The sequence below is a fragment of the Hipposideros armiger genome, unplaced genomic scaffold (genome assembly GCF_001890085.2).
Source record: "Hipposideros armiger isolate ML-2016 unplaced genomic scaffold, ASM189008v1 scaffold_91, whole genome shotgun sequence".
Classification (NCBI taxonomy): domain Eukaryota; kingdom Metazoa; phylum Chordata; class Mammalia; order Chiroptera; family Hipposideridae; genus Hipposideros; species Hipposideros armiger.
The window spans coordinates 959,384-984,509 of record NW_017731441.1 but is presented as its reverse complement, the minus strand read 5'-3'; the positions used below and the strand labels follow the sequence as shown (position 1 = coordinate 984,509).

The window sequence follows — 25,126 nt, the reverse complement described above, 5'->3', positions numbered from 1 at the left end:
AGAAGGCTCTGATGTCTTGTTCAAATGGGTGCTGAAATGCCTGCTACGTGACAGGCACTGGACAAGGCTTTAGGGATGAACATAGGAAGAGATGTGTGTATTGTTAGGAGGACAATGTCTGGCCAAGGGCCCAAATGCCTCTACACTGATTTCCTTCACACCATCTTTGTGTAGCGAATCTCAAAGGAAGTGGTGGTAACGCAGCTTTCAAAAAGTTTCTCACAGTGATGACACTCAAGCCAGATGCCAGGGTCACTTCCTGCTGATGCAAATCCCTGATGTGTGTCGGAATTTTTTAAGCATTCTCCTTTGGGTGGATTCCCTTCAGAATAGTGGAGTATCAGTGCTTTCTAGGAGTGATTTAAAATGGAACAATCTCTCTCTATTTTGTGTCTTCCTTCTCGGTTTACAAAAGCTGAACCTTAAATACTTTTTGAGGAATTTGAGGAGACAGTTGATTCAAAGGCTAGGGAGTTCTTGGGTTGATAGAGAGCCAAAGAAGTATTGGGGCTTTCCTTCCCTAAATATAAGAAACGGATGCTATGTACCGTCAACTTACACAGTGATGTATGTCAATTATATCTCAATAAAACTGGGGGAAAAATCTGTCTCTCTCTCACACTCACACACAGAAATGGAAGTGCTCCACGAGAATGTAGCTAAAAATAAGCAAGCAGGCCCCCAAATCTGGTAGGTGGAAAGGGAACAAACATCACAAAAATTTTTTGAGAGAAGCCAAAATTAGAACCCTGAACAGCTAAGAATTTGTCTGCCAATTTATAGCAGAGACAATCTGTTTTGTAGGGATGTGTGTGTGTGTGTGGTGGGGGCCTTAGTTCACCAGAGAAATTTGTGGTGGGCTCGTCCCTTTGTCCCAGGGATGGCAGGTTATCTCTTAGGACAGTCATGATTCTCCAGCAGGAATGTTGCTGGTAGAACACTGAGATTTTAAGGAGAGTTGAGCAGAATTTGTGAAAAAACATTTTTTCACATTTTTTTTCTTATTGTCATAAAATATACATAACATAGCATTTACCATTGTAACCATTTTAAGTGTACAGTTCAGAGCTTTCAAGCACATTCACATTGTTGAGCCACTGTGGCCACCATCCGTCTCCAGAACTCTTGATTTTCTCAGATTGAAGCTCCTCACTCATTCAAGAGGAAAATGTTAACACTCTATGTCAGCATCAGATGCATGCCCTCTATACTTACCTCTGGGAAGCTCGGGAAAAAGGATATTGTCTTGTATTCTCTGTGGTAATACTCGGTTTTCATTAAATATGAATACTAAGGATGAAGGAGTACAGTAAGTTATGAACCCATCCTCTGTGGAGGGGTTACCTGTAGTAGTAACAGGGTGGAGGTGGCATGGAATATAAGGATGGCTGGCACCTGGCTTCAGAGTTCAGGGTAGAGATTTAAAATTAGGTTGCATGGTGACATACGGCAGGTCATTCCGAGTAACTGGGTATCGCTATTCATCTCATACACAGAGAAAAAGACGCTGCCTGGGAACATGATATTTTGGTCTATGGCCCTATCTGTTCAATGGATGTCAGTTGACAGTAGTTTACCTCTAATTTCTGTTTTCATTAAGTTAACAGAATTCAATGAAAATGATTGATTTGTTTCGATTTAAAATTATAACATTTTATTATGTTTGAAACACATTCTTAACAATAAACTTTTGCTTTTACTTTTTTTATGAACGAAAAAATTAGAAAACCCTTCACAGGTAGTCGGATAGCAAGTTATTCCTCTGCTCGTTGCAATGAACTGTTTTCGGTAAAGATTTGCTCTGGTTTTCAAAGGGGGAAAACTTGTGTTATGCTAGCTTCCTGTCTAGTCAACAGAGTAAAACAAAAGAGGAAAGACGGATCATTTTGATTCCTTCAGCTCCTTAAACTAAAATAACATTTCCCATCATGTGCTTTGCCCCACCTAGATTTTGTAGACAAGCCTTTTTTTAAAAAGCATTATTGTTGATGAGATACTTTCAAACAATTTGTTTTAGGTTTGCACAAAGATTAGAATAAACATGTTGTGTCAGACTAGAGAGTGAATCATGGTGTTGGCCACTGATGAAAACGCCTAATTAGGGTCAGTGAACTAAAAAGCAATATAAAATAATTGAGACTGGGTGGATGGAAGAGGAGGAAATGATGGTTTATTGAAAGAAAAACAAGGGCTGGAGAGTATTGCCTTAAAAAGGTAAAATACACTAATTAAGATGGAAAAACCCCAATTGTGTGTGGTTCTCAAAGTTAAGTAAAGTGCCCACATCAAAAATCACTCCAGGACCAGGAGAGAAATGACAAGAACCTGTAGTAGGTCCTGGCATCCAGATGTCACACTGAGGATTTCGAATAGTGCAATGCTCTGGGTAGCTCAGTATTGCCAGTCAATGTGAACCAATATTTTGGTTGATGGATCAAAGCTGCATATATCCTACATTTATTTCCATATTTAATGCTATGAAATGCAATCAAGTACATCTACCACTAAAACCATACTGAACATAACTTAATCTTTACTTTTTTGAACATATTTAATGATTATGGATTTAAAAATATATATATTTTAGAAACCACAGTGTGTTAGGGTTTTTTTTGTTTGTTTGTTAAGTTTATGAAAAGCTCCAGTTGAACTGAAATTGAAATCTATAACTGAAAAGCTAGAATTATTTATTAGTTTACTTATTAATTTATCATTAACTTCAATTGGTAATTCCAGACTGTATTCTTAATAGAGAGAAGGTACATGTTTGGAGTAAACTGACTAAAATAATTTTAAAAAATCAAAGTATATATCACTGTCTAAATTAATCTATTGGGTTTTGCTTATTTTTATTTGTTGGATACTAGTATAAAAGGTACTACGCTCTAATCCTCTCAACTATCTTCTACTTTATATGCTGAATAGCAAATGCTTGGTGTGGTTGAATAATTATGCAGACTGAATGAATTTAACCTTTGAGGAAATACAACCTATACTGTGAGTTCACTTGTTTTTAGTCTGTTTCAAGATATGTTGATATAAGACTAGGAAAGGAATTTTCAATTTATAGCACTCTATATTTAAAATATATTTCGTTCACATGTTTATAGATTGGATTCTATTGATTTTAAAAGACATCTCCTACTTCTCAATCACACATCTTTTCATTTAAGTTATCATCTATAATCAGGGATTTGCTTCTGTAGGCTGTAGAGGCTTTTCTGTGGGTTCTGAGACCTCATTCATCATCTTAGTTACTGTATCACAGGACCGAACATAAGAAGCCATCAATCAATCTTAATTACATAGGTGAAAACCCTTCCGTTTATTGTCTGAGTAGCCTAGTCAAAACAATAACTCCATTTCTTTTAATTGCAAAAACAACTGGATTTGTCTGATTTTAAAAGAAATATACATTTCCAAGCTGAAGGTTCTGTTAGGAGTACATTGTGAATTGATCAGAAAGGTCAATTATGGGTTTCAATAATTTGCTCATCATAAAGGAATATTTGCATGTATATACACAGACAGACACACAGAGAGACATATAAATGCCTATATTTCTTTGTGAAAATAAGATCAATAGAAACCATAAAGTTTATATTAGAAGTAATAATACATTAGAAAATATATGGTTGCCCTGGAGATATTGTGATTCATATATTAATTGAGATGCTATTGATTCTTTTAAAAATTAATTTATTGGGGTAACATTGGTTAATAACATTATATACACGTAAGTTTCAGGTATAGATGCTATTGAGTTTTTTTGTTTTTTTTTTCATGCGGGAGTCGAACTGACAACCTTGCTGTTAAGAGTGCACGCTCCATCCACTGAGCCATCCGGGTGGCAGCTCAGCTTAAGGTGTGGGGTTCAGTCCCAACTGCGGGTGGACATAGCCCACCATCGAATAGGCAATCTTGTCATTAGGAGCACGTGCTCTCACCAGCTGAGCCATCCTGCCACCTGTTGACAGCTTAGCAGCAGCTCAGCTCGGGCACAGCTTGGGTGAAGCTCACTGACCCATGTGGGAATCGAACCAGCGACCCTGTTGCTCAGAGCTTGTGCTCTTTAGCAAACTCTTAACCAACTGAGCCACTCGACTGGCCCTAGATGCTATTGATTCTTAACATGAGATTAATTGACTTCTCAAAATCTCTTTGATAATTTAAGAGAACAGTTACTGTGGGCACACATGAGAGATTAGTGTTGGAATCTAACAATTAGACACAAGTAAAGAAAAAACAATTCAAAAGAATTGAGCTATCACCTGGTATTTGATCTGCAAGTCATTAAATGAATTAGAAGTGGAGGTCATTTTTGCCATCTTGTTAAATCAGATGTTTTAACACAAAGAAAAATCCGTGTTGATGCTCCTAACGTCGGGTATACTACTATAGAGAAAAAAATTAACCGAATAGTTGCTAGTTCATTGTATTGTAGATTTGGCTGATTACATCGTTATTGTTATTTTAATCTCCTAAGGATTTCATTTTTTTTATGTATTGCTTGGCCAGGTTCTCCTTTTGAATAGCTTTGTTAGCTTTTGGCTCCTCCATATTTAGTTTCTTTAGAGAGCTGGTTCAACTCATTGCATTCAGGGTCTCTTCCCCTTATTCCCTGCTGATCACTCCCTCTCTTTCAGTTCATTTGCTTTTCTCCTTGTTAGTTTTCCCTTTGAATGATACCTTGTTCCCTCCAATGCAAAAATAATAATGGACTGTTCTAAAAATGAACCTTTAATTAGAAATTAATGTTGAAATTTGAACTCTAGAATTGGCAATTTATGTCAAAGACACTGAAGTTTTTCAAAGAAAGAGACTTAACTGCCTGGCAGCATGTAAAGATGTTCATCAAAATGTGAAAATACAGTTATTAACAGCACAAACATGGCTTCGGTTTCCAGTGAGATAAACCTCACCAGGAAGTATTTGTTTTAACTGTGTTCGCAATGCAGTTCACCCTGACTTAATATGGATTCTCTTGGCTTAAATTAAATTTCACAGCAAGTGGTGGCAAAACGCTTTCTAGAATTTTCTAGATGTTAACATGCTTACTATAAGTACTTTGCCATCAGAAACTGTATTTCTGTTTCCTCTAATCTAAAACTCTGTTGTATACACAGTAGGTAATGGGGAAATAAGTATTTAATGTATGTAAATGAGAAAATAAACTAGGGCTATTTGTGTATCATTCAAATGGAAAGACCAGGGAAATGGAATAAGTTATATTTTCCAGATTTTATTTATTGCATATTTATTTTCATAGTAAATTATGAATGGCTTAAGTCTGCTAAATATTTTTCTTAAATTCTCTTGGAAAACATAAGTTATTCTGAAGTTGTAGGACATGTTGTTAGGCATATGCCTGTAGTATTACATTTGTCAATGAATTAGATCATTTGGTTTCAGTAGGTGCCGCTATACTTAAGGATTGCTTTTTTTAAGTCTTAGGAGTTGGACTCTGCTGAGGGATATAGTAGGGAAGTGTGGTTTGGAAATGATGACTCTCACAAGAACCTCAGAGGTATCTCTTGGCATCATCTCATAGCCACAGTGTGAATACCAGAGCATGTTATTGAGAAACCATGGCTTTGACCAGCAAAAGTTCACTTCCTTCTGTGGTTTACCTCATTTTTTTTCTTCTTTAACCATAAGTTATACTTGTGTTTTTAGATAGGTCCTTTCAAAGTGCCACTTATGGCTTGCAAAGTAGCATTTTGGGTCCACCATCCATTATCTTCCATAAAAGCCCAGTGAACTTTTTGAAGGTTTTAGCTGTGGCCCTGCTCAGTTTTGCATGTGACCTGGAAGTATGTCACATAGAAATCTTCCAGATGGATCTCTGACCTCTGTCAAGTAAAAAGAGGCATTGCTACATTGCCATTTCAGGTATTCCTTATCCCAGTTTATTACATGAAATATTACATGAAATTTGTTTACATTTTGTTTCAGTTTTCAAACCTAGTTTTAAAGATCTTGGTAATGTTTCCAAGAGCGATTTCTCTGAGCTTGGAGAGCTGTACTGCAGCATTTTAGAATCTGTCATTTATGAAGAGTGCAAATCCTTCCATTTATTTTTGAAAAGTGGCTTTAGAAATGAGTCTGGTATTTGCGACTGAGTGCAGTTATGAAAATTACACTTTAGCTTCATTCTGGCTGGCTGGGATTAGCCTAAACATGCATAGTTTTCTAAAACATGTCCCGTATCTGACATGAAAGGTGAACAGCTATGATTGCTATCATAACAGAATGTTGGATAGTCCTCTCTGCAATGGAAGTGGCAGTAAATTTACCAATATTATAATATACTTATTTCATGCCTAGTATATGTTTATATTCTACCCCACAAAAAGAATACCTATTTTACTATTCTTGTTACTGAAAATATTACATGTTTTCTTTTTATGGAGCATGGTGTTTAGTTGTGTCAGAGTGGCAGGAAAACCCTCCTCCATATGGCTGAAATCTGTGTTTTCTGCTGGACCAGTATATGCTCCTGTGATTCAATCTTCTGCAGATGTCTCAATGTTTCTTACCTTCCCCTGTCCTTTGTCATCTCCATATTGGGTTCACACTGCTTCCTCCTTATGGAATGTCCTTTTTGCCATCCCAGGCTCTGCCATCTCCCCCACTGCTCAGGGTTCCATTGACCCCTTAGCTCCATGAAGCAGACGCTGAGGTTGGCCGGTCCCTGACAAGGTGTGGCTACTAAGAAAGTGTTCATTCTCTTCCTTCGTCAGCTCTTTCTTCCAGGGTATCTTCCCAGTCCAAAATATTTTTTCCTTCTCAAGCATCTTGTATTTTTTATAGCAGCAGTAATAGTCATCTTCCCATTAGTTTTATAGGTGTTTTTCTCCTCCTAGACTAGAATATACTTGCAAAAAGGAACCATGCCTTATTCACAGTCTCTCACATCACCTAGAATAGTATGTGAACATCAAGCAAGTTTATATTCATGCCAGTAGCTCTAGTTGGACATTTCATGGGGGAGGAGGTTGAAACGATTGGCTGAGATGGAGTTTGGGGATTGTCTGCTGGATCTGTAATATTTCTTGTGTAAGGATTTACACTGTTTCTTGCATCAATGAGTATAATCATGAGTTAAATGAAGTTTGATAAAGAAGAACATGAGATATATAGTTTGACATTGAAATAAAAATCTAAACACGAAATTTGTTTCATTGACAGAATTGCCTATTGAGAACTGAGAAAATGAAAATTAGTTATCTTGGGCCGGCCGAGTGGCTCAGTTGGTTAAGAGCTCACTCAAGAGTTTGAGCTCTGAGCAACAGCGGTTCGATGCCCGGCCCGAGCTGAGCTGCCGCTAAGCTGCCAACAGGTGGCAGGATGGCTCAGCTAAAAAAAAAAAAATTGCTTATCTTCTCCTATCATAAAATGAGACACCTTCTTCTCCCTTCCCTTCCTTTCCTCCCCCCTCCCCTAATTTAATGAAGTAATATGCAGGGCATTTTCTGGGTCACAAAAAGAAAAACATCAGAAGTTTACTAAGTGTTCTTTTGATTTCAAATGTAGACCCTATTAGAAATTTTTCTGAAGACAAAATGCAGGGAAGGTGCTGGGGTGGGATCAGGGGGTGGTCAGAGCAGGAGTTCTTTAAGTGCAGGGGACCAAGTCTAATTTTTTCAAATCCACTTTGCTGCAGACATTTAGCACATTTGCAACAGTATTTTAAAGATAACATGTTGATCTTATGTGGCTAAGACTGTGATACAAGGATGTTAAAAGAAACACTGAATATGGGATTCATATACAGGGGTGAGAACAAGAGACGTGTAGCAAAGGTGGTCAGAGGAGTCAATTGTAAGGTTTTACTTCTATACCAAAAGAGCAAAGCAGGTCATGGCCTAGGGCACCTTCTTGGATGTTAGAACCTGGTCTCTTTTCCTTCACATTCCCCCTCCTACCTCCCCTCCACTCTGCTTTTCTTCTTGCCTTCCTTCCCTCCCTCTTTTCTTACCCTTCTTGCTCTTTCCTCTCATCCCTGCCTTCCTTCTCCAATTCTTTACAATATTTCTAAACATAGCACTGTACTGCATTTCCCCTACTCCAGGTGGATTTGATGGGCACAAAGAAAGCACACTCTACTTTTGTTTAAAAACATGCTTTTGAATTAAATGTTAAACTTGGAAATTGTATGTGTAATAGATTGTGCTGTTATTTGTGACTAGAAATGAAAGAGCGGGCACCTATCATGCCCAGTTTTTGGAATTTCCAGGAAATTTGATATCGCTTTTTAAGATACCAATTATAGATTCATTTATCCGTATCAAAGTTATTGACATACAAAGAAAAACACAGAAGTTAGGAGCAGTGGGCTTTGGTTCTGCTACACTGGTGCCATTTACACTCAGGCCATTGGGCCAAGACCTCAAATTTGACTCCCCATCTGCCTCAGGATTTGGCGGCCTTACGTGTTACCTTCCCACCTGGCACCTCTGCCTACCTCCCAGCCGGTTCCCTGTGCTGTCTCTCCCCACTTCTCCTTTCTTCCTGGGAGAGTATAGCCACCCTGTCATTTACTTTTTGAAAAGTTTTCGGCTCTGTCCTGACTACTGGCAGTATCCCTCTGTGGCTGTACCAACCACCTGTTCCACATGCCAGGCGTTGTGTGCCTGTGGGCTATGCTGTGTCTTGCCTTTGCCTCTGTCTTACAACAATGCCTCCTCCCCACACCTGCCTTCTCTCACCACTCCAATAGGACCTGCTCTGGAGACCCCTGTGTCCCATGGACAGGGCGTAGGCCCCCCTCCTCTCTATGTCTGAGGGACTCTGCTCACCTCTCTTGTAGGGTGCACTGTATTGTCACATCTCACTTCCTCATTCTGCTCACTAACGTGCTCAACTCTGCATCCTTAGCATCAGCGAGGATGGCCTGGCCTACACCAGGTGCAGAGTAGAGCTAACGTCTTATCATCCATTAGGTAAAACTGGGCACTGAGACTAAGGGTGAATGAATGGATGATGCAGGCCCACCTGGGACAGCTTCCATTTCTGCTGCCATACCCTCCGGGGACTAGGCTTGGAAATCAGGAGTAAGAAATAATGGTGGCTATGTGAGTGGCGGTGGCCATACTGGGGTGGAGAATGAGTAAAGACTGATTTGTATTTTGAAAACATAGAGGAAAGATGAAAAACAAAAATAGCTAGAAGAGTTCCATGTACTCCAACCCAAACAAGAGTTGCATATTTTCTCAGAGTTGGAGGAAATAGTCCAACTTTTAAAAAAAATTCATAGCTGGGTAAAGTTTGCTGCTCTTCAAAGAGTGACTGGAAAGTATATGTTTGGGGCTCTTGTGAAACAGTCTTTGATGAGGCCAATCAATCATCAATCAATCAGTGTGAGAAGTGGGGAGATGGAAGGGATAGAAGGAGAGAGGGTGGCTGTATAGGGGTAGGAGAGTGAGCTGGTGAGAAAAGGATTCAGGGAATCTGGAGAGAATAGCTAAGGATGAGAAATTTATTGTTGGAAAATTTCCCGTCTGAAATTACGAAATTTGAATTTTACCCCGGGGCCAAAGAGTCTTTAAGTCCACACATTTGCCCAGGACAGTCACTTGCTCTTGGAGAACATTTTGAGAAGCGTAGGAGGACCCCTGGGGTGGAAACTTGCCGAAATTGAGTCCTCTGCATTGTACATCAGGACAGTGAGTCAGCAACCACTGGGAGAGCCCCCCACTACCTCCCCCAGTTCATACCTCCAGGCAGCGTTTCTACCCATGGGTCCCAGTGGACACAGCCAACTCTCCAACTCACGTCACATACAGCCAACTGAACCGCTGTCACATGGCAACTAATTATAGTCACATCTGTTTGCAGCTGGGCTGGACCAGTGACCTGGAGGTGAAATGCTGGGCTTCATTATCATTCCCTCTAGTCCTCTCTATTCCCCGGGCAGGGACATTTAACGTCCACCCCCGTTGAGTGGAAGAAAGGGAAGAAAAATGAAAATGAGTCAACAAAAATTGTACGATGGGGGAAAATGAAAACAGAACTGTGATCACATGTTGATGGTCAGAGGAGCGAAGCAAACACCCTCGTTTCATCAATGCATGCTGTTTGCTGGGAGCCCTGTGCAGGCTCTGAAAGTCAGTCTCTAATGAGAAACAGAGAGCAGCATGCATCTCACATGCACCATCCCTAGCCACTCTATAAGAGAGAGAGAGGTGCTCCATATCAGAGGTTTAGTTTGTTTCTCAAATGTTTCATGCTAATTTGTTTGTTCGCCAAGAACATATCAACACTTGTAGTTGTTTTCAAATTAGAGCAGAAACGTTTTGTTAAGTCTAAAAAGTAGTAAGGATGTTCTGTTTCCATGTTTTCCATGATTGAATGGAATAGAAAGGTTATTTTATTTAATTAAATTCTCCTTTCTGGTGAATTAATGATGAAGAATTATTTCCACACCTTTTGAATCGCATCTATCTTAACACCACAACAAAATGATGATCTAATAATACAGCCAATGCAGATGAAAGTGCATGGACGGTGAGCTCCTTGGAGATTAATCACCCTTAAATATACAATACCAAGCATATTTTTGGAAGTTCAAAAATGCTGTGCAAATGGAAGCTTTTAAGAAATTATTATTTGTACTGCAACACTTGGCCGACATTTTGCTCTCTGTTTTGTTATTAATTTTAAAATTCCTTGCACACTTTTTTGGGGGTAAGTTTTATTAAAGAAATGCACAGCTCAATGCATCTTGCAAAAGTGAACACGCCCATAAAACAGAAGCCAGATCATGAGCCAGAACGTTTCCAGAAGCCTAGGTACCCCTTAGGTCCCCTCCCTATCACTAACAGCCCCCAAGAGTAACCACCACCATCCAGCCTAATTTTGTTTAGTTTTGAACTTTCTGTAAACATAAGCAGAATCACCTGGTATGTTCTTTTGTGCCTGGCTACAGTTGGCTCAGTATTATGTCTGTGAGGTCCACCCATGTTGTAGCCAGTGTATGCGCAGTGTGTAGACAGCTCCGTTCTGTGAATACATAACACCATTGTGTATTTATCCATTCTCCTGTTTCCATTTGGTGCTGCTGTGTATAGCACTGCTATGAACATTCTCGGACATGCCGTTTTTTAATTGAAGCACCACAAAGTGCAAAAATTTTAAGGTAATAGCGTAATGAATTGTTACGGGTAGAACCACCCGCTGTGTAACCACCACCTGATGCGGCAGAGAATGTTTCCAGAAACCTCCCTCATACCCCTTCTTAGTCAACCCCACTGAAGATCACCATTATTCTGACTTCTTTCACTGTAGTTTCACCCGTCCTTGAACTGACTGCAGTAGGATCATATGGTGTGCTTTTCTGTTGAAGTTTTAAGATTCTCTTTCAGAGCAGTCCTCTTGGGGCAGGAGAATACAGGAAGGTGTAGAGAGCCATTTTGCAAAACTTCATGGTAGTAAACAAAATTTTAAAATAAAAATTATCAAAAATAGCATGTGCTAGTTAAAATAACAAACAGGGTGGAAGTTAGGAAATACATATTCAAATCCCCTATATATACTCTCTATTTATGATATTTTCATATCAAAAAAGAGCATGAGCTTTTGGTGTGGTTTTTTGTTTTGTTTTGGTTTGGCTTTTGTGTGGTCATTTTTTATTTTTCACACCAACATTTTTGGGTAATGGAATAAAATTAAAAATAATAGAATCAAAAAACACAAACTTAGCACATGATAAGGGCAAATATTATTTAACTAAAATGGCTTTGGCAATAAAAACATGTGAGCATATCTTTTGATGCACACCTGTCCAATCCCCTGGTGTCTATCAGGAGTAAAAGTGCTGGGAAAGGCGTGTGTGCGCGCGCGTAGCTTCCAGAGATGCTGCCGAATGTGGTTTTCCAAAGTGGTTGTTTCACTGGACAGTCCCGCCAGGGGGTTCTGAAAGCTCCACTTTCGGTTTCTGCACACTTTTCATTCCTGCCCAAGTAGCCCTAAAACACATGCCTTTGTCTGCATACATTTCTTTAGTTGGATAGATAATTATTCAAAAGATTCCCTGAAGAAATGCTACCACCAGAAAGAAAGTTAGGATAGCAGTATCACCAGAAAACTATTTTGACATTTTGCACAGCATAGGGAATGTGAAAAGGAATTTGAAAGATAAGCTGTTTAGACTTGGCAGATCTCTCCATGTCCCTATTTGGTGGGATGTGAAACACATAAAAATTGTTAAAGCTGTGATGTTAAAGGTCTATCTCCCATCAGAAGCAGGGAAAAAAAATCAGAAAATTGAGGACTTCACTCTGTTTAACTCATTCAAAATATGCTTTCCTATAGTGGATAGATCAGATAACAAATTGGCATGATAGTGCCTCCTTATGCGCTCTCTTGCTCTCTCTCATGCAGAGCAGCATAGCAATTGGCATCTTTTGGTTAAGTTAAAAGGCACTCGCCAATCAGAATTAGAGAGACTTCCCCTTCCTTCATCCCCACATGGAACTAGCTTTAATGTTGATAAGAGCTCCCTTTTGGTCTTTGGATCAGAGCAAGACCGGAAATAGGCTTTATTTCAATTTAAAGTCATTGACCCCCATCATTCCTCTTCCTTCTTTGGCACTAGTCCTATATATCGTAAATCTTTGGGAATTTTTATAACTTAACATACTTTATAGGAGTAATGCTGATGGTTTGACTCTGGAAATCTTTAATTGGGGTATGAAAGACAATTTAAATAATACTGTTTTATCATATCTTGAAAAATATAAAGAGACTTGTACAGATTATAAAAGATATTTGATTTAGGGATTACTTTGTTGTACCTTTTGCATTCCTTTCAAATTGTATTATTTGTTTGTATTTAAAGTTGAAACCTGCTATTCAAGTGGTATGCGTGCCTGTGTATCTGACAGACTTCACTGAGAACTGATGTATTTTTTTCTGTTTCAAATACAGCTAATTCAGTTCAGTTACCTTTTGGAGGTAACTTGTGCTACTCTCATGGTAAATTATTGGCTGTATGGTCTACTGGGAGGAGGCGAAAAGGACTGTCAAGATTGACTGGGTTTTCATTAAGTTTTTCTACAGTTTTAGGGCTATAAATTATGATGTTGCCTCCTTGAGAGCTTCCTAGGGTTCTCTTTTTCTCATTGGTCTGGGTGACCCATGTAGCTGTTGGCCATCAATGATCAACTTCTGTAAGAGAGACCAAGACCAGCAACTCTTTGACCTTTGAGATTTTCAGCCACATTCCCCATGACCTACTCTGTCTGCCATGACCATTTGGGTTAAGCAATTGCCTTATGGGAAGAAAGCACAGGCATTGCTCTAGCGACTTGGAGCTAATTTACTCAGTGCTAGCACTCCAATGAGGGGAAAGGCAGGAAGAGAGTGTGCGTACGTCACAGAACGTACAAGTTCTTCCCAACCTAGAATCTGAAACAGATGGGATTGGAACTAGTTGATGAGGCCCAATATATTCCAGACTTGGGGAAAAATGAGCAGCCTCGTAAACTCCCTCAGATGTGTAGCCAGCAGGGAGCTGTTTGAGTCTATGAGACTGTGTATCTTTTGATATTGTTGAGAGGTCCTCATAGAAAATGTAATTCCTCAGGAAGTCATGAAATTAGTGACATAGCTTTTAACTTGTAGGTCACCCATGAACTTGTGAAGCTGAGTAACTCATTTAGTTTATTTGCCCTTTCAAACACAGTAATTCACAATGGGGGATTAAGATTACTTAAGTCTTTTATTTTGTTTAATTAGCTATTTTCAAAATCATACGTCACACCTGATTGAAAAGGGATGCTCAGCGTATCACTGGTGTTCTTTTTAGCAGTGCACCCTTGAATCATAACTAAAATATGTCTACATGCCAGGGTGATCGCTAGCACGGGCCATTATGTGACAGCAATCGCAAAGACCAGAATGGTGATATTTCAAAATTGAATTTATTAAGCAAAGTAAACTTACAGCTCATGATTTTTGTTTGTTATTCTAAAAATAGTTTTTATTTTTTTTAACAGAGCCATTTATATAGAGTGCTAGGCCACCCAGATTGTAAAACAAACATCATGGCCTAAAAATGCCTTTTTTTTCTGAAAAGTTGACCATAATGTAGATATTCTTAGAATTATCAATTCTTTGGAATTGCATTCCAGGGCCAGAATTGGTACTAAAATTTCACAAATGAATAAAGCAGATTAGGAGCCATGAATGTCTTTGGTTTGAGAATTAAAAAAAAAAAATTTGCTTGATATAAACTGGTGGGGGCAGAGTGAGGGTCCTTTATTTCTATAATGGAGACTATAATAAAGGCTTTAGTGCTTTATTTCTCATCTCAGATTTTCTCCAGTGGTTGCCATGATCTGAAGTGCTACCCAAAGCAAAACTAAGTATTTGTTACCCACACATGCTGGTTGTGTTTTTGTAGCAATGGCTCACAAGCAACTTGACCCCAATATCCACAAGTATGTCCTTGTAACCTCTTATCAGGGGTCCCCTGTCATTAAGGCATTTACTGAGAGCTTAAGGAAACAGTTCCAGGAAATTCATTTTTATAACCTCCCTCAAAGTGAATAAAGGTAAGCTTCAGATTTTTATCAACATTTCACAAGAAAAAAAACCCAGAGCCACCAGATTGCCATTTTCAGCTTCAGTCATTTGATTCCATGCCTAATCTGAGTTTTGAAGAAACTTATTGAACTGTAAGTAGAAGAGCCCGCACTGCCTCGGGCTGCTTGTGGGTTTCTGCTGGCTAAGCCTACGTGGTAGGTGGATGTTTCCTAGGTTGATTTTTCCTTCTGGCATCTTGTAAAAGCAGGATGGAGTTGAGCAGAGTTTAAAGAGCAGAGGTGTGTGTTTCTGAACATGGCTCAGAAGCAAGACAGTTGTGGGGAATGGGACAGTAGCAGAGAGGAATCTAGCCTAGAGCCCCCATGACTTGGGGCTGCCTCACCTGTTGGGCTTTCCTGGTCTGGCAGCCAACCTAGCAGCTTTGGGCTGTTCTGGGGACCCAGGTCCCCCAAGAACTCCCATTCTTCTCTGGTGGTCTGGTGATCTGGAGAGTCTCACAAGCATTGCCAAGTCCCCTTTTTGGAGTATTTTCTCGCAGTGCTGTTTTGAGTTGGCATGTCGCAGAAATATGTTGTGAGTTGGCATGCCAGTGTCATTGGATTGTTATATACAGTTGTTATTTAAGGTTGACTAAATGACACGACCACCAGCAGCAATAAAACAATAGTAATCAGGTACCTACTACTCTGTTTCATCAATTCTGAGATGCCCATTTATTAATGTTTTAACAGCTCTGAAATGGGGGTAGACCTAACAATTAATGATGTGTCATTGTTCAATCAGTGCTGTCCTTTATTTCCTAGTGTGGATTTTACAGCTGATGTAGTCTCAAATGAAATACAGTCTAGATCAGGCTCAGTATGAGGCTCTGGGCCTGCCCCCACAGTGCTCATGGGGTGCTGGGGAGACATACATGTAAAGGACTATAAGAAGCATGGGATAAGTGTTGCAATAGAGGCACATAGTCAACACTGTATGGGAACCCAGGTAGGGAGCAGTTAGCTCTCACCTGCGGAATGGATAAGAGATGGTGATGTTGAGTGAGGCACACTTCTTGAGTCTCTAAGTACTTGTATTTGTGCATTTTTTTTTTAAGATTTTATTGGGGAACTGAGGAAGGGGAATAGACAAGTCACTGTCCTTTTGTTCTTCAGTCTTGTTGTGGAGGACGTCGCGTCACTGGCCCATGTTGGTATTATCATTGCGCTCTTCCCTGGGTGAGGCAGTCGCTCGCCGGCCATTGGATGGCTGCTCATGGTGGCTCACGGCAGCTCATGAAAGCGCATGCCAGCCGCCAGGCGAGCTCCACTGCAGCCTACGCCATAGCCGGCGATCCACAGCAGCCCAGCTCCAGTTCGAGCTGTTGTTCACCATCTTAGCTGTAGAGGGCGCAGTGTCACTGGCCCACATGTGGGATCCGAACCCAGGCCCTGCTGCTCAGAGCTGGTGTCCCAAACCAACTCCCAACCAATGCGCCACTCGGCCGGCCCTATTTGTGCATTGTGGATGACCCTTCTAGGGCACAGGTTTAAGATTTTGGCCTCATCTCTTTGGTCACCAAAACCCAGAATGTGAAGCAAACTGTGAACATGGATTGACTTAATGTGTTAGGAGATTAAGAGAGTGCATGCTGAAAATTGCCTAAAATATGAATCAGGGAAAGAAACAGGTCCATAATCTCTGGACTGTTGTCAATTGCCGCCATTTCCAAAATATGACATTAAGAACAGCTTACTGTCTTGGAGGGACTTGTTCAGATTTCACTGTACAAAATAAATATCTCCAGATGAGATTGTTTTATGCAGAAGATCTCCATGACAGTGGAGCTAAGACTTGAGTATATTGTTAAACAATAGACTTCACATGACCACAATACTATTAAGATATGGTTTTATTTTCAGGAAACTATTATCACCTGAAGCGGAATTTAGCTATATACAAGTATTTTATCTCAGTTAGTACAGAACCTCTAAAGAAGCTCCTTAACAAAGTTATTTCTATCATACCCCCTTGCATTCTGCCCACAATACCTCTGTCTATTTTGGTTTGAAATTTGGATTCTTCTAAGGAAATTGAAAATATATATAGGCACCATCATATGTTTATCTTTTAATGTGTTGTCAGTTTCACTTACTGGAAGTTGAAATTGGGTTCTAATTTCCACCTCATCCTCATATGTTATATTAAGGCTCCTAATTCAGTTTTCACATCTGTAAAATGGGGTGGCAATACTGATCACATTGAATAAGATGATAGCGAATGGTTTGTAGCACCTGGTGGGCATTTGACCACATTAGCTCCCTTCTTCAGCTTTTATTACATGCTTAGATTCTTTGCCTTGCACTTTTAGCATTTATATGTTAGAAATGAACTACAAGGAACATTTTGTTGTTGAATGTTCTTTAATTGAGCATTCAAGCTTCAGTTGAGTTAAAAATCAGTTCTTTTCATGACTGGGCTTAAAGATTAGCCCTTTCATTTATTTCTTCTTTGCACAAAATTTTTTTTGCATGCCTGTGGGTCCCTGGTAATGAGAAGGACGAAGCATGGACTCTGCTCTCCTGAGTCGTCTCCCATGGTCTCAGGTCTGAAACTTCTAAATCAGAAGTGTGACATTTTCGTTGCCTTGCAAATATGGGTTGTGTCCTGTTAACATAATCCCTTGGAAAGTCCAGTTCAAAGAGTGTAAGTGACAGCCTTCACTTTTTGGACTAAGTAATGCTTTGATGTGTTCTACTCTGGGATTGCTATTTTGTCTGTTAGGGCAAGAGAGATGGACCATAGGACAAGTATGTGATAGCCCCATTAGGACAAATCTAGGTATCACATATTTTAAGACCGTGCTCATAATAACAGGGTAGGACTTTTTCCATAAATAGATAAAGTTGACAAAATCATTTCAGTTCAAATATTTACCTCAATTTGCAAATGTTCTTCTATTTAAAGACTTTTTTCTCTTACTTCCAGGGTGGTGGTTGTGCTGGTTCTGGCTGCGGGAAATGTGACTGCCATGGAGTGAAGGGACAAAAGGTGAGTAGCCAAAACTTAAATAACAATAATTCTTTTTGAATCATCATCAATGTGGAATTCATTAGAAACTTCATTAAAACCAACCAGATAATCAACAATTCATGTTCAAACCTTATTACTATTTTAATAATTTCTCTAGAGCAATACAAATGAAACAAAACCAGGCTTCACGTTATTTCTGAGGAATCTTAACAGCTGTTCCCCAAAGATTGTAATAATTAGTGGCAATTAATATAGGAAAGGGATTCGGTTTATTTTCCTTTTTGACTCTAGAAGGAACAAATGTATTGGAAGAAAATCAGTTGAGTCGATAGTAGTCTTTGAAAGTGATGTATAAGAACTAAACTTAACCTTTTTCTGAAAAAAGGAAATTTCTATTGAACTTGAGGGCCTTCTATTCAAATTAGTATTTTTAAACAATTTTCAATTCTTAACATACTTGTTTTTATTTATTTACAAAAACAGTAAGAATTTATTGTTTCCAAAATGTAAAATTAAAGTATGTTTTTCTAAGCCAGCACTCCCTCTCTTTCTCATTTAAGAATCATGGATCTGGATAAAGATCATTGGCTCTGGAAGACAAGTTGTCTCTGTGCCATTTCAGGTGTTTTGAGAGAGGGTGCCTGTCTGTTTTTTACCTGGGGACAGTGCAGCATCCTGAAACTGTCTGAGAGTCACCGTGGAAACCAGGAGTGGCAGTGAGAAAACATGGCCAATAAATGAGTCAGCTTCCGGTGTAGGATCATACAGGAGGTTGGGGCCGTGTGGAAGGGCGTGAGCTTCTGTGGACCACTGCCTGCTTTTGGGAGCAGAAGGTGTCAGCCGGGCCAGCATTGGAGCTCTTCTCTCACTCATGGCCTGATGAAGGTTTATGGGGTCCCAGACACTTTTGAAATTCAGTGAATTCTATTTTATAGGAAACGGTTTCATTTCTTTTTAGCTACATGCTAAAGTACTAACGTTATTCTTTTAAAAAATATCACCTGGAGAGTTTTTGAATAAATGAAGTATGTGAAAACATTTTTATATCTTTCATTATCAGCTTTACCAACTATAATTCATCTTCCTGTGCTGTTCATTCTCTTATTTGGGGAGTTTTTCTAGCCAGTTCCAGTGTGCACTCTCAAGAGTTATTTTAGAGTAGAGGCAAGTATGTTCATACCACAAAGATTCTTTCTGTCTTTCTTTTTTTAGCCTAACTTGAATTATACATATAAGCACACTGCATTAACAAAGAAATCCTTAAAACTATAAAAAGTAGGACTTGCATATGTCAACGAATAGGAAATGAAGGCCTATATCAATACTACTGTGTTTTTCTTGCAACTTAAAGCATAAGGATTTGGAGAGAGGCAGGCAGAGCTAGCATTTCTCACTCCTAAAAAGAACAGGGTCCACCCCAATGGCTTTCTTGATTTCCACTCCCATCCAGCAGCTGCAGACCCTGGTGGCACTCCCCGTTGGCTCTGGTGTTTTTCAGACTGCCTATTCTGTGCATACATTTTCTAGCCTGATTTATTTTAATTTTTACCCAAAACCCACCCATGAATATATAACAGGGTAGATATATCCTGGTACAGCTTTCCAAATATTTTCACCCGACTTTTTCATGACTTGATGACAGCTAGTCAGGGACTTGGCCCACTTCAGTTCAGAGTTGGTTAAACATCTTTAGAGAAGGCAGGGTCACATCTGAGTCACAGGCAGCACCTAGCACCCAACCCAACAAGGAAAAGGCCTTTAAACATTTCTTTTCAAAATTGCGCATTGATAAAAACCCTTGCTGTGGCCGATATGCTCATGTGGCCCAGGTAGGTGTTTATCACGACATGGAAACATGCCGTAGGGCCTGCTTCCACTTCAGCTTGGGAAGATCAAGGGTAGGAGTGCGTTGAGAGAGAAGACATGCCATTAGATTGTGATCCTTTCTTGTGATGAGGACTCAGGTCAGCCTGCTATTCCGACCAACCTAAGCCTGAAATTGGAAAACCCTAGAGTTCCTGTTAGGACTGGGGTGGAAGGTATAAAATTCTGCACGTCCCAGTAAGTGAATGAGATGTCCAGGATCCAGGGCTGCCATGATCTTTCCTGGCCTGATCTGTTCCCTCAATAGTCTCCTCCATTGCCCATTTTTTTTTTACATTATTATTAAATAAAGACTATTTAAAATAACTTACTGGCAAGCTATAGGTTAAATCATTCAAAGACTAATTATTGAGTGGATTCAGAAGGCCTCTTGAAATCTAGAGGAATAACTAAATTATTTAGCATTTTATCCTTTGAACAAAAGTCTGTCTTTTCTCCTCTTGAGCATAAAGATTTAGGTCCCATGAGCAAAGAACCAGTCCTTCCTCCCACGGAAAGAAGAAATTTTAAACTTCCACTTATTGTCTTGGAAGTGATATTAAAATAACCAGTTTAATGATGTGATACACCTAGAGCTTGACTGAGCTGGGATTTCAGATCTGGTTCCGTTTCTCTCTTCCCAAGGTCATACAACAAAAAATTTTTCTTGGCTGGCACATCACTAAGAGAAGTTGGTCTCTGCAACTGCCATCACCTCCCACCCATTCTCAAAGCAAATCCTAGACATGTTAATTGGGTATAAATGCAAAATGAATAAAGGGTTTAGAATCACAATTTAAATCTAGTGGTTCAAATTGCAGCCCTCCTTTTCAGCTACTAATGAATGTCTTTAATTCTTAAAGGAGTTATTTTGCTATTCTCAAATGTCTGAAAATTAAATGAATCTTGACTTGTCTTAAAAAGGATAATAGGAGCCACAAAACCCAGAGAGAATTAAAGTTACCTAACTGGGACAGAGTGTCACCGCCTTAGAAATTTGGAAATCATTGTTTCCGAGACATGTCTTTCCACATCTTCATGAGGAATATTTTGACATGTTGGTTATTTAGAATCCACCAGTAGAAACTGGAATATCTCCAGTGTAAATTGCCAAATCTCTTTTGGCTAAGGCCTGCTTTCCATGGAGATGTAACTAATTGATGGAGTGTCTTATATTCTCCAGATATCTAAGTAAATGTTAATGCAGCAGATCCTTGGTCATTTTATAATCTCATAGTTATCAATATAATACTGGCTATCTTATTCTGAGTTCAATAGTTAAATTCATGCGTCTTTCACTGGATTTCAGTGTTTTTTGCTGAGTTGTTTATTTTCCCACTTCCCTGGCTGGTCGCTGGTATCTTCAGATGTTTTCTGTTAGGTAATTAATTTGGGTTTGTTCACAATGGCTTTGTGTTCTTCCTGAGGCCTGAGCAGTGTGGGAATGTTATCTACTTAAACTGATTAAGGTTTTGAATGCCTGCCTACTCAGAAATAGCCAAAAGTTAAGCTCTTCTTTTTCTTGATAACCTGATTTTCTCAACTGTTTGAGATGGTAGGAAAGGCCACACATTCCCAGAAGTTACTACTGCTGTATGCTTGGGAATTAACCATTTAGATTTTGCTAAAATAGAGTTTGCACAAGAAGTCTTTCAAATATCTTAACCGTGGAAGCCCACACTTACGTAAACCTATCATTATTTTCTATGACCCTGCAGTGTCCACAAAAAGGAACTTCAGGTTAAACTAGAGAGGTAAGACATATGCACATGAAATAAGTTAAGAGTGAATTATCAAGTTCTAGGAGCAATGGTAGGGAAAACAAATGCTACTTTTGCTCTGAGAAGGGAGTGATCCCTGTGACCTAGAACCGTAAATAACAGGCCAGCTTCCTAGATGAGTAGGATCCAGGCGAATTTTGTGTTCACTAATTCACCAGTCTTGCTTGGAAATAGAATAGGGTCATCTGTCACACATACGCCTAAAGACACATGGTGAACTGAACTGCACGAATCAGAGAAAGCAGCTCTGGCCAGATGATGCATGCTATCATAGAAAAAGGTTTGACAGTGCCAAATGTAGTGACTCTTTGAAAGGGACATTTCCAAGCCATTGTCTCAGAAACACTGAGAGTCTTAATTAACTAGAATTATAGTAATTCTAGTGAATAGTGGGAACTGCGTGGGTATCTCATAACTTCTCAGAATACTTGAACCTGCTGATACCAAGATCCTCGCCAACAACGTAAAGAAGAATCACATTATTATTTTATTACTAATTAGATGGTTTTTAAATTACAGCCCCTCTCTACATACTGGGTCAGCACAGCAATAATATAGTCATCAGATAGTATTAATAGTCCCAGAATGCATTCAAGGCTCAGAGCTTTGAAAATGGAATTTCTGTCTTTTTGCCTAAAATTTATACCGTACCTGATTCGAAAAGGGTTAGAGAAACCTGGCTAGTCTGGAGGTGATTCTGTGTCGGGCCCTAGAAATCTAGGAAGAAGTTAATGTTGCTTTAGCACTAAGTTTGTGTGGGATACTCTTTTCTCTTATTATGGTAAATGGTTTGTAGCTTTACCAGCCTTTTAGCTCCTATATCTATTGAGACAGCCAATAGATGTTCCACATCAGATCTCCATATAAACCTGTGTGTCGGTGTCTTAATATTAAATTATATAATTTAATATAGCATTAAATTATGAGCAGATGCTGTGTATCTGCCCATACACAGTAGATCTTGGTCAGGATAGAAAAATCCTTGCTGTGGCGCATCAGAGCAAGAAAAAGAAAGGGGCTGACATATATTGAACTTCGGCCTTGGGTCAGGCACGGTGCTGAATAGTTTGTATGCTTATGATTATTATACCCGTTTCACAGTTGAAGAAACCAACTAGTCCAGGGTTTCTCAGCTTTGGCATTGTTACACTTTGGGTGGAATAATTTTTGTTGTTGTGGGGAGTGTCCTGTGCACCATAGGATGTTTAGCAGCATCCCTGGCCTCTACCTGCCAGATGCCAGTCGCACCTTCCCTCCTTCAGTTGTGACAATCCAAATGTCTCCAGATGTGATCAATGTCTCCTGGGGTCTGGGGAGAGCAGGGAGCAAAACTGACCTGGATTGAGAGCCACTGAACTAGCTCAATCTCTTATAGTGAATTAGAGGCCAGTAATAGGATTCAAGTGGTATCAGAGCACTCATCAATTTCCATTCTTCAAGATAAGAAGATGCTGATCTGAGACAATGCAGCATGATGAACTTGTGCTTCAGAATATCCTAGAGTGTTTTTTTCTAAATGGGTGGTGATGGAAGGCATTGCTGGAGAACCACAAAGAAGTGCGCCTGTTCCTTTGCGGCTATGGGCAGGCCTCCCAGTTGCTGTAGGAGCCATAACCACAGGGAGCCACCTTGTCTGTGAGGTGGAGGTCATTTGCCGAAGTCTGAGCCCCACCCCCCACCTGAGGCAGGTTAGGGGAAGCCCAGACCAGAATAACCCGCATTCATTTCATCCAATTCAGGGCATGTTTATTCTATACAGCATTCAGAATAAAACCTGGAGGGGAAGGTGTATTGAAGTGAAGATTTCTTAGGCCTGTGTCAAGAGATGCAAAAGCAAGCACATATGAGGACTGGGCCTCCCCACCCCCTTCCTTCGGAAATCCTGGCATATACTCTATCCTGCAGGAAATTCCTCACTCTGGTTAAAAGGGAGTAACCTTTGTTACTTATTGGGCATGCCTCCTTGATTTCCCAGGAGGCAAATATGGCCATATATCTTTGTCCATTCTGGACATAGTTAGAGGCTGTAGTCACCAACAAGAGTAGAGTGCTTTGTGTGTTATACTTTATAAACCAACTAGTTATTCTCTTTTAGTTATTCTTAGCATCTGTGTAGAATAGATTTGGGTCCTCCATGGTTATTAAAGAACAAGGTTACCTTTTATTACTTTTTTATCAGTATTTTGAAAATTGTTCTAAATGTGAAAGCCGTCCTATTGCTTCCTAGGTATTTAATTTTTTTCTCAGGTAAATGAAAGTAAATATTTTTGTGTAGACTCTGAAACTTTGGATAAATTAACTGATTTGAACTAATAATAGTGAACTGTATTGTTATTAGTAATAACAATAATTTATTTATTAAGCACTTACTCTGTGAGAGGCACTGTACCACATTTGAATTAGTGAGAATTTCAAAATCTAGGATATTTTAAAAGACATTCCATTTTCTTACTTCCACTATGTGAAATATATAAAGTCAAAGTGCAGTAGAAAGTGCTACTTAATATAAAATATTAGGGGGCTTATTTAATAAAATTAAGATTTGTTTAGTTAGTGAAGCAAATGTATTTGAAATTACTTCTAATATTTTTGAGACTGATTGGATATCTTTTTTTTTATAAGTGTTTTTAGCATTCACAAAAGGCAGTAAGTCTCTATCTAGTTCAGCCTTTCCCAAAACGTGATTCTCAGACCACTTTGAGGATCCTTTGACCCTCAAATCTCCCAGGGTTTGCTACAAGGATGAAGTGAAAGGTGTTGTACATAAAAGTACTTAGGAAACTTAAACCGTCATCTATGTGTACCTGTCACTTTAGCAGCAGTTGAATGTAAAAGTTGCGATACAGATGAGGAAAGCATTTGCTTGCTGGTCCAGGCCTGGACGAGTTCCTAGACATAAAGACATAGGCACAGACCATCGAGCTGAGATTTTTCAACTCACAAATGAAGCCTGGAAGGCCAGAGAAATGGACTTGTTCCCCTTGTGACAGAAGCTGCCCCAGAGCCTAAATTAAAGAGATGTTAGGATGTTTTTAGAATCACAGCACCAGCATTAGGAAGTGTGTTTGTAGCTTTTGGATGCTTCTGGTGGAGGAAAAATGAGATGTACTCACTTGGGAGGTCTGTCTGGAAACATCATCCAATTTCTAGTCAGCGTTGTGATTTTATCTTTCATTTCCAGAATCATTATCCCTTAAAATATACGGGAAACCAATGCTCCCTTTATTCGCTCACCTAATGTTCCAAATAACCTCTGCAGGCTTTTGTTGTTAACTGCTTTTCCTGACACCAGTATAGCTACAAGTGTTGTCCAAGCTCCTCCCCTCCTTTGGCCAACTGTTCTTGTTCTGGATATTTAAAGGGGAACTCCTGAGAAATGTCACTTAATTTTTGCCGTATCATGGATTTCAGCCCCCCAGAGTGCCTACGTTAATGACTTTGGGGGCCACTGGTGTTCACTGAAGGATCCGATGGCCTGTTAGCTGGTTATTTGGGTGCATACACACTCTTTTCCTTTTCCATGTTTTTTCTGGTGTCTTGTAATGCCAAGATTTTTTCCAGATGTCTCCTCTTTCCTATTTCCACATATTGCACATGAATCACCATCTGGCAGAGTCATCGTGAGAATCAATATGGGTTCCCACATTCACCTACTTTTGTGTTTTTGATACTTCTTTGAAAAAAAAAATCAAAAAAACATGCTTGAATCCAAGGGTAAAATATCAACAGCATATCATCAGGAAGCCACTAAAAACAGATTTATGCTAAGTGAGTTTATCTTATTGTGTACACAAGGCCTACCACTGGATGTCACTGAAATACACATTTTCACTGTCTCAGGAGGGACAGTGAGCTATATGTCCCCCCAGTTTCCACTTCCTCTTCTTATTTCTTTCCATTGCATACAATCTGCCCCTTTG

At 39.5% G+C, this 25,126-nt stretch overlaps 1 protein-coding gene across 1 annotated transcript in view; it reads left to right on the top strand.

The window, feature by feature from the left end:
* Window positions 1–25,126, top strand: part of COL4A1 (collagen type IV alpha 1 chain) — a 156,618-nt gene that overhangs the window by 49,049 nt on the left and 82,443 nt on the right. The window contains exon 2 of the mRNA XM_019644753.1: window positions 17,518–17,580. Coding sequence (XP_019500298.1) covers window positions 17,518–17,580 — 63 coding nt within the window. The remainder of the gene's footprint in view (window positions 1–17,517; window positions 17,581–25,126) is intronic.